Source organism: Pseudopipra pipra, chromosome 16 (genome assembly GCF_036250125.1).
Source record: "Pseudopipra pipra isolate bDixPip1 chromosome 16, bDixPip1.hap1, whole genome shotgun sequence".
Lineage (NCBI taxonomy): Eukaryota > Metazoa > Chordata > Aves > Passeriformes > Pipridae > Pseudopipra > Pseudopipra pipra.
In genome coordinates this window covers 1188265-1203052 of record NC_087564.1, presented here as the reverse complement: position 1 = coordinate 1203052, position 14788 = coordinate 1188265, and the positions used below count along the sequence as shown (strand labels likewise).

General features: G+C 49.7%; 1 protein-coding gene across 1 annotated transcript in view; it reads left to right on the top strand.

Annotated features, from left to right (window-relative positions):
* The window catches only part of RAB40C (RAB40C, member RAS oncogene family), a 39003-nt gene that overhangs the window by 12645 nt on the left and 11570 nt on the right, over positions 1-14788 (top strand). The window contains exons 2-3 of the mRNA XM_064672464.1: positions 7192-7252; positions 10795-10855. Coding sequence (XP_064528534.1) covers positions 7192-7252; positions 10795-10855 — 122 coding nt within the window. The remainder of the gene's footprint in view (positions 1-7191; positions 7253-10794; positions 10856-14788) is intronic.

Here is a 14788-nt window from a genome sequence, read left to right as displayed (position 1 = left end):
AGCACAACCAGCTCTTCACAGCTGGTTACTCCCGTTCACTGGGAAATCTCAGCAAGTTAAATATTGGATGTGTGTTCTCTGTGTTTTCATTCCAGCGCTGTGCTCTCCCCTCTTCCCAGCAGCCACTGGTCAGTGTGGCACTAACCCCACAAACCTCTAGGAAGGCCTTCTGCACTGGGCAGAGCTGATGACCTGTAGGCAAACAGAAGAGCCTGGGGGTGTCTGGGAGAAAATCCAACGTTTTCAGTTAGACCCTGGTGGCGTGGTGGCTTCAGCTGTACTAATGACAGTCACCAGTCAAAGTCCATCTCCAGGCTTGCTGGGTGAGGCACTGTGGTGGCACTGTGAGTGTATCCTGGTGGCTTGTGAGCAAGAGAGTCCCTTCTCCCTGCCCCCAGCAATGAGGTGAGGTGGTACAGAATAACCTCAGTGTCCTGACCATGCCCCTCCTGGCTACTGCAAAAATTAACACTCTTTTGGCCAGAACCAGGGCATTCTCCCCCCCTTATTCTATACCATCTGTGTCATACCCAGATCCTACACCTTCCCACTATATGTATATACATAAAAGCATATATATATATATATATATATGTATATACACACATAAGGTATCATTTCCATAGTCAGTGACCATCCCCCCAGGGTGTCTGTTGAGTTCATTTAGTCCATGGCTGTGGGTTCTCTCCATCCTGGATGTCTCCCAGGGCAGGAGGGCTGGTGTGCTGTCAGCTGGTTCCAGCTGCATCAGGAGCTCAGGACTGGTGTATCTGGAGCAGTCCATCCTCACTGTCCGTGGCAGTTCTGGCACACAGTGGCAGTGTCATTCAGCAACCAGTATCATACAACTGAACATAGACTGTTCTCACCCAAAAATCACATCTCCTTGAGGGGCACATCATGTTTCCCTGTCCCTCTGCATCAGCCACCAAGTGCACCCAGTCCTTGAGCAAAACCAATCCCACGGGTGGGTTTGCCTTTGCTGGAGGCAGGACTGGTCCAGACTATCTTCCCTCACACATTCCTCACATGCATCATGGGGACTTTATCCTCTTCTACAGTATGGGGAGGTTTGGATTGGAAAGGCAGTGAACCAGTGCTGGGACTTCCCAGTGGAGCAGAGCATTTCTGTAGGGGTGTGACAGAGTCCCCTCGATTGATCTTATTTATATAGTGCGTTGAATGAAGGATTGGCCTTGGCTCATCGTCACTGCACACCTCCAGTTTTGCCTGTTGACCTTATATATCACTTTGCCAGTGGATTGGTTGTCTTCTTTTGAACTATAAATAAATGAAACCCAATTTAATTTTAAAAATGGAGGAAAAAAGCTGAGGTGGCATTATACAGCACACATCTGTAAGCTGGGGGAACTGATTATATTTTTAATGAAGTTCAAGTAATGTGCACTGGTTTTTGTTGTGGGTGGACTAACAGAGTGAGGTGGTGGATTCCGAGCTCCCACAAGCAGAAAACAGTCATGTAAGAAATGAGGTGGCAAAAGCATCTTTGGTCAGTCTGACTCATGCAAACTGGAAATGACTTTAAGTGTCAAAGTGGAAATGACTTTGGGCGTCTCTGAGAAGAAAAGCAAGTGCCTTCAAACTGTATCAATGTCTCACTTGAGCACATTGATTTATTTTTATTATTTTTAAATTTTTTTTCCTTTGGAAAGAGATTTTTGAGCATCACCTGGAATGTCTTTTGCCCTAGATTTGTGAATAAATTATGTTCTTCTGAGAGATACTGTGGATGCAGACTGGGGGTGTTGCTGCCCAGCCTTTGAGGGAGGTCTCAGGAAAACCTGCTGATGTCTGGTTTAAAGTGAGATGGGTCCCTTCATCCCTCTGTTATGGGGTGAGTCCTGGTTATACCTTTGTGGTGTTTGTGCAGGTGCAATGGAGCTGTTGGTGGTTGGATCATTAGAGAGGACACTTCATTGGGACCAGTCACCTAAAATGCAGTATTGGCTCTGGCATCACCCCGAGAGCTGGGATCGTTCTCGCCCCAGCACTGAGTGAGGATCCCCTCGGAAAGCTAAAGCAGGAGAAAGGCACATGCTGCTCTCAGGTTTTGCTCAAATCTGCCTTTTTAAGGGGAGGTGACCCTTCTGGTCCCCCACCCAGGCATTAGGGCACCTCGGGAGTCTGCAACAATAAAACCTGTCTCCTTTTCTCTGAAACAAAGACCCACACAGAGCCCAGAGGCCACTGTGTTTCAGCAGTAAATATTTACAGAGCCTTGTTCACTCGAGCTATTTAAAGCAATTTTCCTGAGACATCAATCTGTTTAAAGAGAGAGCATGAAATGCACCTCTCCCTTGTGTTTCTGCCTTTTCCAGTGGGACTTCCAGATCTAGGTACCTGCTTTCCTGCTGCCTCTTCCATTGTGTTTCCCATGCTTGTGCAGGTGCAGTTCAGGGGCTTGGCTGAGTGGAGGTACCCCTGTCTCCAAGCCATGAATTCCCAAGGGGAAAGGGAATGATAGAAAACTGTCATTTCTCTTGGAGGGGTTTTACTTTTCCTACTCACGTCAGGTGTCATCTTTTGGGTGAAAGCTTGAACTAAGCTCAGGTTGGGTGTGGGGTTTCCAGGTGATATCAATGCAAAGTGTGTTGTGCACTGCATGAGTAATCTGGAAGAGGTCAGTTTCCCATAACAAATCCTGTGTATTCCCATGGGAAAATGACTTTGCTTTCTTAGGTTTTCCTTAGACCAGTTGGCAATAGAAGGAAGGGTTTGGAATTCCCTGGAGCCTTGCCCGGGAGTGTGAAACCCGGCTCTACAGAGGAGAATTGGGTGTCTGACATCAGACTTGGTGACAGCAGATCCCTTTGCACAGTGCCCTGTGCCAGGTCTGCTCCAGGAACAGGGCTGGGATGGCGTCAGCAGGAGTCTAAAGCAGGGCTGGAAAATTAGCAGAGGAGTCGGCCCAAGTGCTAAATCTGAGAGAACAGCCCAGACTTGTTCCCAAGCCTCATTCACTGTGTTGCATCATGCTCGATATTGGTCCAGGAGGAGATCAGTTGATATAAAATAAGCTTTGAACAAGAGTGGTTTCTTTGCCCCGGCGCCGCTCCCCGAGGGCTGGGCAGGGCTGGTTCGTCACCGCGTGGGGTTGGTGGGGTTTGAGCAGCACGGCCCTGCTGAGGCATCAGGGCTGGAACTGGAATGTCTGTGCCTGGCTGCGAGCAGAGGGGATGCTCAGCTGGGGGAAACCTGCCAACACCACAGTGTCAGAAAGATATAAGCTCTTAGGGAGTGTCCAAAGGAGGGCAATGAGGATGGGGAAGGGCCTTGATTTGAAGCTGTGTGAGGACACTGAGGGCACTTGGTGTGTTCAGCTGGAGAAGAGGAGACTGAGGGGAGACCTCAGTGCAGTTCCAACTGCCTGGGCAGGGGCAGAGGAGGGGCAGGGACTGAGCTCTGCTCTGGGGGACCAGGGACAGCACCCAGGGAACAGCTGGAGCTGTGCCAGGGCAGGGTCAGGTTGGATCTCAGGAAAAGGTTCTTCCCCCAGAGGGTGGTTGGGCACTGACCAGGCTCCCCAGGGCAGTGAGCACAGCCCCAAGGCTGCCAGAGCTCCAAGAGGGTTTGGATGATCCTCTGGGGCACAGGATGTGACTCTTGGGATGGTCCTGTGCAGGGCCAGGGTTGGACTTGATGACCCTTGTGGGTCCATTCCAACTCAGCGCATTCTCTGATTCTGTGAACTACAAAAAGGAAACTTTAAAAACTGCCCTTGAGCTGCCTGAAGTGCAGAGGCAGAGCAGCAGCCCTGGTGTGGCCATGGCCATGCACTGTCTCCCTGCCCTCAGCCTCTGCACAGAGGTGGCATCTAGTGGCTGCTGTGGCCTCTGTCCCCATGTCCCTGGGATGAGGGAGGAGCCAAGGCTGAGCTTGAGCTGTAGGCTGGGCCTAGGAAAGTGAGCTGGGCTGCTGTCTTAGTTTAACAAGATTACAACTTAGAAATAAGGAGACTTCAGGTGGAAGTGTGGAAAGGGAAAAAGAAACAGCTTTTTATTAACAAAATCTGAATAAACAACAAATGGTGCAATTAAAAACTTTCAGAAGAAAACAAAGCAGTCCCAAATCCCCAGATGGGGGAGGAGAAACCCGTGGCAGCCCGGGGAGGGGATGGGGGAGTGGGGGGGAGGCAACGTCGGGAAAAAATTCCAACATCTACATTATGTGGATTTTGTGGCACCAGTGAGCCAGGGTCATCCTGCAGAGCTGTGGGAGAGCTGTGAGCTGTGTCCTGCCTGGGATGCTAACCAGCTGGGAAAAATAACATACCAAAAGGGAGTCCCTTTGAACTGTCCTGATGCTCTGAGTGTTTCTGGAAGAGGGAGGCTGAAATCTTCTCCAAAACATCAGCTGTACAGATTTTGGTCCCTATCAATGAGCTTGTGGGCAGAGTTTGCTCCAAAACCTTTTGTAAATGCAGTCCCTAGTGCCAGTTTGGGTGTGTGCAAGTTAAAAAGTACAGCACTTTCCTGCACCCCATTGACCACATACTGCTCTGCCTTAACTCGGGTGTGTGTGACCATCTCAGAGCAGTGTCCCAGCAGTGCCACGGGGGTGATCCTCAGAAAGGCCTCCCCCCTCCACCTCCAGTGCTCCTATGCCAAGGAGAGAGTTCTGCCCAAACACACAGACTGCCCTGAGCCAGGCAACAAAACCACTTGGCTGGAATTCCAACTGCCTGGAATTGGGAAGGGGTAGGTTTGGTACTTTTTTTTCACTGAGCTTTTGCACTTGGCATGAAGGGGGGGGGGCAGCAGGTACCTGGAGACCCTGCTAGAACCATCCATCGTGGGGAGCTCTGGGAATTCCCACAGGAGCTCTGGGCTGCCAATCCTGCCTGACTCCTGGGAAGGGAGATCTGCAGGTACAAAGACAACCTCGTGCTTCCTCCCCCCATCTCACACACCTTCTCTGTGTGTGACATCACTATGAAGGGCTTTTGCTTTGCCTGTTTGTTTTTCCCTGAGCATCTTGAGGAAAGAAACTTCCCCCAGGAAGTTTTCCAGTGCATTTTTTACTGGTTTTCTGCTTTGGTCATGGCTGTATTATTGATATTTTATATATATATATATATATATATACATGAAACAACCAAAGACTGGTGTCACTCTGGTTTAAAGTATGTGATGTAGTTTCAGATGAACAGAGTATTTAAAGCATTTCTCTGGTGACTGAATCATGAATATTTGGGACAGGGAACCCATGTTCCCCATGTTGGGGATGTAGGATGGACAGTTTGTGAATGTGGAGCCTAATGAAGACATTTGTGTGTTTGACATTTACATTAATGAGCTTTCTTCTCTTCCCAGTCAAGCTGAGCCTCTCTTAAGGGCTCATAATCAAGTGATTTGTTTCACCTCACCAGTGGCATTTTTGGAAATGTGGTTTCTGTGCCCTGAACTGCCTCTGTTCCCCCTCCTTGGTGCTTTCCTGCAGCTGCTCCATCTGTGTGCCTGCACTGCTGAGCGAGGGCTCCCTGCCTGCAAGGAGCTCCTGTGCCTGAGGAGGAGGTTCTGCGTGGGGCAGAGTCTCTGAAACAGCACACTGGGCTTAATTAGCCCCTTCCCAACAGCCCATTAGAGCCTGGGTCAGGAACTGGCAGGAGAAGATGTCTGGATACTCCCTCCTTGCTGGGGAAAGATGTCTGAATACTCCCTCCTTGCTCCCACTGCTCCTCGCCATCCCTGGGGATGAAGGAGATTTATACCCGCCTGAAAGTAAATACAGATCAGTCACTTGTCTCTGGAGGAAGATAAAATGTAAACTGTCTGTTTTCTGTGATAAAGCTCTGGAAATAGTTGGGATTTAAGATAATTATCTTTATTGCTTTTTATAGCACCCTGTGAAGGCTGAAATCTAATTTGTTTTTCACTAACAGGGAACTCCTGCAGATGACTCAGAAAAATCCATTTGCTTTATTGACAAACTTGTCTGTTTGGTTGTCAGGGCAGTGTTCTCCTTGCAGGGAAAGGGAAATGCGGGTCGGGTTTTAATACAGATTCAAAGTCTGATATCTGTTGGCAAGAGGAAAAAATAAAGTTGATCTAATCAGAGTGAAGCGACTCTGCTTTATTAAAGAGGGCTGTAAATTAGTTGATGCTTCAGTGGGTGTGCAGTGGTGGTGCTTCGTGCTTTTGTTTAAGCAACTTCACTTGAAGCTTATTAACTAGAGCCTGCAGAGAAGCTGCTTTTCCTGGGCACCTGGATTTCGGGAAGGAGGTGGGAGGCGCAGCTGTGGCTCTACCCCTGTGCCTGGGGCTGTGGGGAGGGTTGAGTTTTGCATCATTTGAACCTGTTGCTTGCAAGTGGAGTTGCCCGTTTTAAACTTCTCGGTCTGACTGTGAGGCAGGCTCCCCCTGCTAACAAACTCCTTGTGTGTCTGAAGATGTTGGACACCCCTTGTGTGAATGAGTTGTGTGCTAGCACAGCTGGGTGTTGTGGTTTGGGGGGGGTTCTGGTGCTGTGTGTGAAAAGCAGATGATGTCTGTGCTGCCTTCTCAGCCCTTCATTACGGGGAGTGTGTCCTGCCTTGCCTCTGGGATCCACACCCCAGGGCTGCTCAGAAGAAGAAACAGCATTCCCTGGGCAGGTTTTCTATATCAGCCACCTCTCAAAATGTCCTGTGACTGCAGGCAGGGATGTTTGAGATGCTGGGACTGCAGGCTCAGGTAGCGGAGATACTTATAAAATGAGTTTGTGTCTCACCCCCCAAAAGTCTAAATTATCAGTCATATGGGATAATGCTGCAAAACACTGAATCTCACATAGTCACAGAATGGTTTAGGTTGGAAGGGACCTTAAAGCCCATCTCATTCCACCCCCTGCCATGGGCAGAGACACCTTCCAGTAGACCAGGTTGCTCCAAGCCCCATCCAGCTTCTCCTGACAGGTTTTATCCAACAATGGACAAATCGTAAGAAACAATGGGGTTAACTGCATTTTCAGGGAGGAGGAATAGAGCTCCAGCAGAGCAGTCTTTGCCTTGAAGCAGAAGCCTATTTCTATCAAGTCTCTATTGTCCTCCACAAAGAGGCAGCAGAGCAGAGGGGAGAGAACATCCCTTTCAGTAAACATGAGGTGACAGATCCGGGTGGGCAGAGCAGGGTTCCTGTGTGTCTCTGAAGACCTTCCCAGTGTTTGCTCAGCTTTTCCTTGCTTTTCTTTCAGGAATTGACTACAAGACCACTACTATCCTGTTGGATGGCAGAAGGGTCAAGCTGGAACTCTGGTGAGTGTTTGTGAGTGTGATGCAGGCCGGGAGAGCAGGGGCAGGGGGCTCTGGGAGTGCTGGGAGGCTGCTGGACCCGAGAGCACAGAGCATCCCTGGCCATGGTGAGGCACCTGCCTGTTCTTCCCAGTGAGTTCCTGTGGCAAACCAGATACCTTTCTGTCAGTGGAGCAGCACAAACACCGTGCTGCTCTGTGCTGGAATAGTCTGATTTCTGTCTTTCTCCATCATGCCTGACCATTTCTGCCACTACTCTGCACTTGTGAGACCTCCCTGCAGTTCTGGGTCTGGGTCTGGGGTCCTCAGCACAAGAAAGACATGGACATGAACAGGTCCAGAGGAGGTCACAGAGATGCTCTAAGGGCTGAAGCCCCTCTGCTCTGGGGCCAGGCTGGGAGAGCTGGGGTTGTTCACCTGAAGATGATCTCAGCAGTCTTTTCCAGCCCATCTGATTCTATGATTTTGTGATTCTCAAGTCCAACCCTTGATCCAACCCCACCGTGGTTCCCAGCCCATGGCACTGATGCCACATCCAGTCTCACCTTAAACACCTCCAGGGATGGAGAATCCACCACTTCCCTGGGCAGCCCATTCCAATGGCTGAGCACCCTCTCTGGAATCATTTCTTCCTGATATCCAACCTAACCCTCCCCTGGCACAGCTGAAGACCCAGCCCTCTTGTCCTACTGCTGGTTCCTGGGAGCAGAGCCCGACCACCACCTGGGTCCCCCCTCCTGGCAGGGAGTTGCAGAGAGTGAGGAGGTCTCCCCTGAGCCTCCTCTTCTGCAGGCTGAGCCCCCCCAGCTCCCTCAGCCTCTCCTCACAGCACTTGTGCTCCAGTCCCTTCCCCAGCCTCGTTGCTCTTCCCTGGACCTGCTCCAGCCCTTCCATGTCCTTCCTGAGCTGAGGGCCCAGAACTGGACACAGCACTCCAGGGGTGGCCTCACCAGCGCTGAGTCCAGGGGCAGAATCATTTCCCTGCTCCTGCTGCCACCCTGTTCCTGAGCCAGGCCAGGATCCATTGGCCTTCTTGGCCACCTGGGCACACACTGGCTCATGTCCAGGGAGACCTGAGAGCCCCTTCCAGTGCCTAAAGGGGCTCCAGGAGAGCTGGAGAGGGACTTGGGACAAGGGATGGAGTCACAGGACAAGGGGGAATGGCTTCCCACTGCCAGAGGGCAGGGTTAGATGGGATATTGGGAAGGAATTGTTGGCTGTGAGGGTGGGGAGGCCCTGGCACAGGTTGCCCAGAGAAGCTGTGGCTGCCCCATCCCTGGAAGTGCCCAAGGCCAGGTTGGATGAGGCTTGGATTCACCTGGTCTAGTGGAAGGTGTCCCTGCCCATGGCAGGAGGGTGGAATGAAATGGTCTTTAAGGTGCTTCCAGCCCAAACCATTGTATGCTTCTATGTTCCTGTACAGCTGTTGATCATTGAGGGAACAGTACTATTTTGGAAGCAATACTGGATTTTCCTGAGATCCAAGGATGAGAAATACAGACAGAATAGGAGAGGAGAAGACAAAAATAGGTGAAGCCCTTAGTCCCTCAGGAGCTGGATATTTCTGAATGACTAGAGGAGAAAATTAAATTAAAACAAGAGCAGTTAATAGACCTCAGAGTGTCAGAGTCTGGTGAACCCCTGGAGAACAGGACTGACTGGAGTGACTGGACACTGGGATGGAGATGGGAGAACATTCCATGGGAGGGGTAACTCCTGCCTTGTCTGCCAGCACTGCAGGGAGAGCTGGAGTCCTGGCTGAGCTGTGTCTGAGGTTTAACCTGCTGAGGAGCTGGCACAGCAATCCTGGAGATGAGAGAGGAGGGATAGGATGGGATAGGATAGGATAGGATAGGATAGGATAGGATAGGATAGGATAGGATAGCATTAGGGTGAGATAGGATGGGGAAGGATAGAATAGCTTTAGGATGGGATGGGATGGGATAGGATAGAGTAGGACGGTGTTTGGGTAGGATAGCTTTAGGATGGGATGGGATGGGATGGGATGGGATGGGATAGATAGTGTGCCCATATTCTGGGTTTTACATGGGTCTTGTGGGGAATGACACAGGCCCTAAAACATGGAGTTAAATAGCCCCTACCAGCTATTGAGTCAAGTAACAGGAATATTAGTAACCTGTGTGAATTGTTAACTAGGAATGAACTCCATGTTCTCAGCCTCAGTGAGTGACTGGCAGCGTGGAGTTTGGTGGTTTAATTACACCCTGCTCTCTGAAGCTGAATGTCCTCATTTTTCTTACAAAAAAGAACAGAAGCAGCTCATTTATCTCTTCTAGCCTGTGTGTTTATATGTGCCACTTGCATTCTTGCCTCTCTCTCATAAGATGCCTGTTGGAACATTTCAGCCCCAAGTGTGTAGTAACTTACTGCTTCCCTCTTGAAACCATCTTCTTTTTATGCTGCAATTCTTGAGCTGGAGAACAGCACAGGAGCTGAAAAGCTGATAACAATGGTTTATGATGCCTTAGTGTAATCTTTCACCATTACTTACCCACTGTTTGATTGTCAAGGGAGAAGGATATGTAAGCACAGGCTGTTAGATTGATGTCCAGGGCCTATAATATGATCCCTGGAAGCTTTAAGCTTTAGATCTGAAGGAGTGACTGTCCTGAACTTGAGGTCAGTGCCTTTCTCATGGAGCTGATGCACATCTGGGGCTGAGGGGGCAAATCATCAGTCTTTTCAGTGGTCATTAATGTCTTTTATTCTGGCCCAGGGAATAGATTTGGCAAACATGATAATGTATCTGATTACCCTGGTGCATCTAAGTCTGTACTGGTTAAATTGGTGTGCTGGGCTCTGGCTTTTTGTCCCAGATGTTCCCACAGGCACTGGAGTGCTGGTAATGCTGTCAAACTTAGTTACACCCTGCTAAGACAGTAAAAATGATAGTGACTGAAGAGCCCCTTATTGTCCCAGTGGGATAGAAACACTGTTCCCCAGTCCTGCTCATTAGCTCTCCATAGGGTGAGATCGACCAGGTCTGTCAGGAATCTGAGTATAAGAGAATTCCCTTTATTTTCAATTTTTAAAACTTGTTTGAAAAAATAAGTGAAGCCAGACAGTGCAAGATAATTTCTCGTCCCTGGAGTGGTTACATTCATCTTATGGTAGGTCAGATGTTCTCCATGCCAGGGAGAGCTCTGCAGATTCACTCTGACTCTGAACTCCTGTGGGCTGCAGGGAACCAAGACAGAAGATCCTTTGCCCAGGGGAATAAAATGACTTGCACCCTCATACATCATCAGACAGTACTGAAGCCAAGTGGTTTGGGTTGGTATTTTCTCCATGGGAAGCACAATGACAGTGGCACAATGAGTGTCTGACTGTGTCCAAATGTGGTGTTGTACCCACTGATTCTTCCCAAAAAACCCACCATGCGGAGCACTTTGGGTACCATGTGTGTTCTAAAGATCTGACAAGATCAACACTGATTTTGTTCTGGTGTTTTGGGTCCAGCAGGAGATGTGCAGTACGGGAGTCAATTCTCCACATTTCACAGCTGTAACTTTTCTGTGTTTCAGGGACACTTCAGGGCAAGGGAGATTTTGCACCATTTTCAGATCCTACTCCAGAGGAGCCCAGGTAAGTGCTGCTCTCAGGGCTTTGAAGAGGTGCATTTGCTTTTCCTTTAGGCTGTAGGAATCTTTTCTGCTGTAGTAAAGAGCTCTGAAGAGGAAGGCGCTGATCAGCAAAAGGATCTACGGAGATGCCAAGAGGCATCTTGTTGCCTGGGATTCTGTTCTTATGAAATGGTGGGAGAAAGGGGAGGGAATGACAGACTTTGCTAAACTCCTACAGAAAAGGTCTGTACAGGCTATGTTCAGTATTAATTTCTAGAGGTGGGGTTAGAGAGGACGAGGCAATTCTCGCTTTAGATGTGCCTTAAGCTTTGATGTGGGAGCTCCTACTTTCTGAGGTTTCCCAAATTTGTTTAAATATGACACTGGCTTTCCCAGTGGAGCTCTTCCAGGCTGTGCTGCCTTCAAGTCAGTTCCAAAAATAGGGGTGGCTCCTACTTGTGTGTCTGAGGCAAACTTGGAACTAGAGCAGCTCAGTTGGATTGTAAAGTGTGTGTGTTCCTTAAAACTTGAGGCAGAGCCTTACAGTTTGAGTTTCTCCTCTGGGGCCTGCTCCAGAATAGCATCAAGATCCTCAACAGCACAAAAATCCTTGTGGTCCTCTGGAAAATTACTTTTAGTGTTTTCTCACGGTTCTGTTGTTGTCCTTGTAATAACATGACAGAGGCTCTCCAAGATAAAGTCTCCCTGAGTTTAATGAGCTACTGTATTTACCTTATTGTTTCCAAATTGGAAAACTTTGGAGAAAATTCCTCCTCTCTTAGACACCTGGAGTCCGAAGCTGCCTATCAGCCTCCTGACTGTGCTGGTATCCTGGCAGATTCCCAGCCTTTGGGAAACTTTGCCACTTTCATTTAAGCTCTTGCCACTCTTGGCTTTTTGCTCCTTGTAGGACCTTTGCTTTTGAAACTGGGAAAATCCATCTTGCTCTCTTTCCCTAAGACTTCCTGCAAATTCCCTTGTGCCGCAGACATGGGAACACCTCACCTGGGATGTGAGGTTGAGATCTCTGGTGTCCTGTTCATTCATGTTTGTGCACATCTCTGGTGGTCTGGATGCTTTGAGGCAGCTCCTTTGAAGCAGAGGCCAATTTCCTGGTGCTTGCAGAAGTGCAGGGCAAGGAGTGTTGGAATTCTGCAGTGGGAGAGCCCAGGATCTCCCATTCACATGCTCAGTCCCATGTCTGAGTTTATCTTTAAGCTTTCCTCTGTCCTTACACATTTCAGAAAAGTCTGGAGCTCCAATCACAGAATCACAGAACAGTTTGGGTTGGAAGGGACTATAAAGCTCATCCTGTTCCACCCCCTGCCATGGGCAGGGACACCTTCCACTATCCCAGGTTGCTCCAAGCCCCGTCCAACCTGGCCTTGGACACTTCCAGGGATGGGGAGTCCACAACCTCCTAATGGAACCTGTGGGCTTGAGGCCACATCACTTCCCTCAGCAGTTATAAATGACCAGAGCCTGGTCAGTGTGGTTTGCTGGTGACCATGAAGCTTAGCTTTGATCAGGCTTTTTTCTGAGACCTCGCTGTGTCAGATTCCCAGAATAAACTGGGAATAGAAAGCAGCAACTAATATGTCCAGAAATACCATTTGAGAGCTTTTACCCCTGTCTGCAGCCACTGTGCAGAATCTCCCCTCAGTGTAGCCTGTGAGCTCCTCAGAGCAAGTGCTGTGTCTCCACAGGGCTGCACCCACACACCAGAACTTGTACCTGCTGCTGCCACCGAGGGAACTGGGGCAGAGGGGGGAGGTGAAATAAGGAGTGATGAGGAATTGGATGGAGAGACAGGTCTAGAACCTGCCTGGAGCTGTGAGGTACTGGCACAGCACATCTATGGGTTCCTGCAGCCTGGATATGACATTTGGGTGCCATAAGGTATCTGGCTGACCTGACCTCAAGCCTGAAATGATTTTCTCTTCCTCAAAATGAAGTTCTTGACCTTCTTCGCTTTGGAGGCAATGTCCTGCCCTTGTGCTGTGCTTATCAGCTTTGCTGGGGGGACTCTCACCTGAGGTTTGCCTCCTCCATCTTGCTGCCTGCCCCTCCCAAGGAGTGAGGCTGAGACAATGAACCTCATCAGCCAGGCAGGGGGACCTTCAGGGTGAATACTTCATCAGATCATGGAATCCTTAAGGTCGGAAAAGCCCTCTGGGGTCATCGAGTCCACCCATTAGCCCAGCCAAGTGACTGCCAAGGCCATCACTAAACCATGTCTCTGAGCACCACATTCTGCAGGGGGTTCGTGAACACTTCCAGGGATGGTGATTCCACCACTGCCCTGGGCAGCCTGTGGCCACCAGTGGTCTGACCAGCCTTTCAGGGAAGAAATTTCCCCAGTATCCAACCTGAACTTCCCCTGGCACAACCTGAGGCTGTTTCCTCTTGCCCTTGTTACCTTGGAGAAGAGACCAAACCCCCAGCTGGCTCCCACCTCCCTTCAGGCAGCAAACCAGCCCTAAGGAGTGAGTCTGCCCAGGAGGAGGAGGAGTTCCCAAGGGAAGTGAAACACAGTGGAAAGCCTCTTGAAGACTAGTGACTGCAGTCCTTGTATTGTCTGCTCCAGGCAGCTTGGAGGAAAACTCAGATTGTTTTCAGCATGAAGAGGTTGGCTCCCATGTGGTGATACACTGATATTCCTGTATTAACAGGAATACAGGTACTGTCTCTCTTAAATAACTCCCCACATCTTTCAGTGGAAGGGGAAAGCATCTAAATTTATACTCTGAATGGTTAACCAAAGCAAGAGGACTGTTTGTTTTGAATAACAAATGCCTGTGTGATTGCAAGGATGGACTTCCAACACCTCCAGTTATTTTCAGTATGCAGAAGCTGACTCCTCTTGGCATGGCTTGAGCACAAACAACCTGACCATTGCGGTCTTGGCAGCGAAAGATAAAATGCTCCTGAGTCGCCTGATTTAGAACCATGGAATGGTTTGGGTTGGAAGGGACCTTAAACCTCATTCCACCCTCCCGTCCAACCTGGCCTTGGACACTCCCAGGGATGGGGCAGCCACAGCTTCTCTGGGCAACCTGTGCCAGGGCCTCACCACCCTCACAGCCAACAATTCCTTCCCAATATCCCATCTAACCCTGCCCTCTGGCAGTGGGAAGCCATTCCCCCTTGTCCTGTGACTCCATCCCTTGTCCCAAGTCCCTCTTCAGTTCTCCTGCAGCCCCTTTAGGCCCTGGAAGGGGCTCTCAGGGCTCTCTCTCTCCCTGGAGCCTTCTCTTCTCCAGGTGAACCCCCCCAGCTCTCCCATCCTGGCTCCAGAGCAGAGGGGCTCCAGCCCTTGGAGCATCTCTGTGGCCTCCTCTGGACCTGCTCTAACATGTCCACATCCTTCTGATGTTGGAGGCCCCAGAGCTGGATACAGTACTCCAGGTGGGGTCTCCAAGATTTGTTCAGGCCTGTGTGCTGTACTGGCTTCAGCTGTTTGCTTCCCTCTCTGCTGTCCTGGAATCATCAGGCTCCAAGACTTCTGCCGTGGGAAGGCTGATGCAAATCCCATCAGAGGCAAGAGAAGCAGCTTTCTTAACCTAAAAGCCAGAAGCTTAGGAAGAACAAATCCAGCAGAGAACAGAGATGCCAGGGTGGGAAAAGCTCTGTTTGCAGTGCAGTGTGATATTTGTACCAGAACAGCTTGGTGTAAACTGGCCATGAGCAGCTTCACACTGAGAATTAGCAGAAGGTTCTTGCAGGGTAGAGGACTGAGGAGCACGAGGGGACCTTGAAGAATGAGGTTTCAGAGAGGATTTTGACAGGTTAGCTGTGAGAACTGGAGGCTGGCTCAGCAAGCTGGCAGCCCTTACCACGGTCTGAATAGCCAGTGCTTAAGAGAATACTTGGTATGAAAAGTGCTTCCAAGCCAGGGAAGCACACTGCACTTTCCCACACACTCCTTCTTGTTTTTTGAGCATAGCAATAAGAA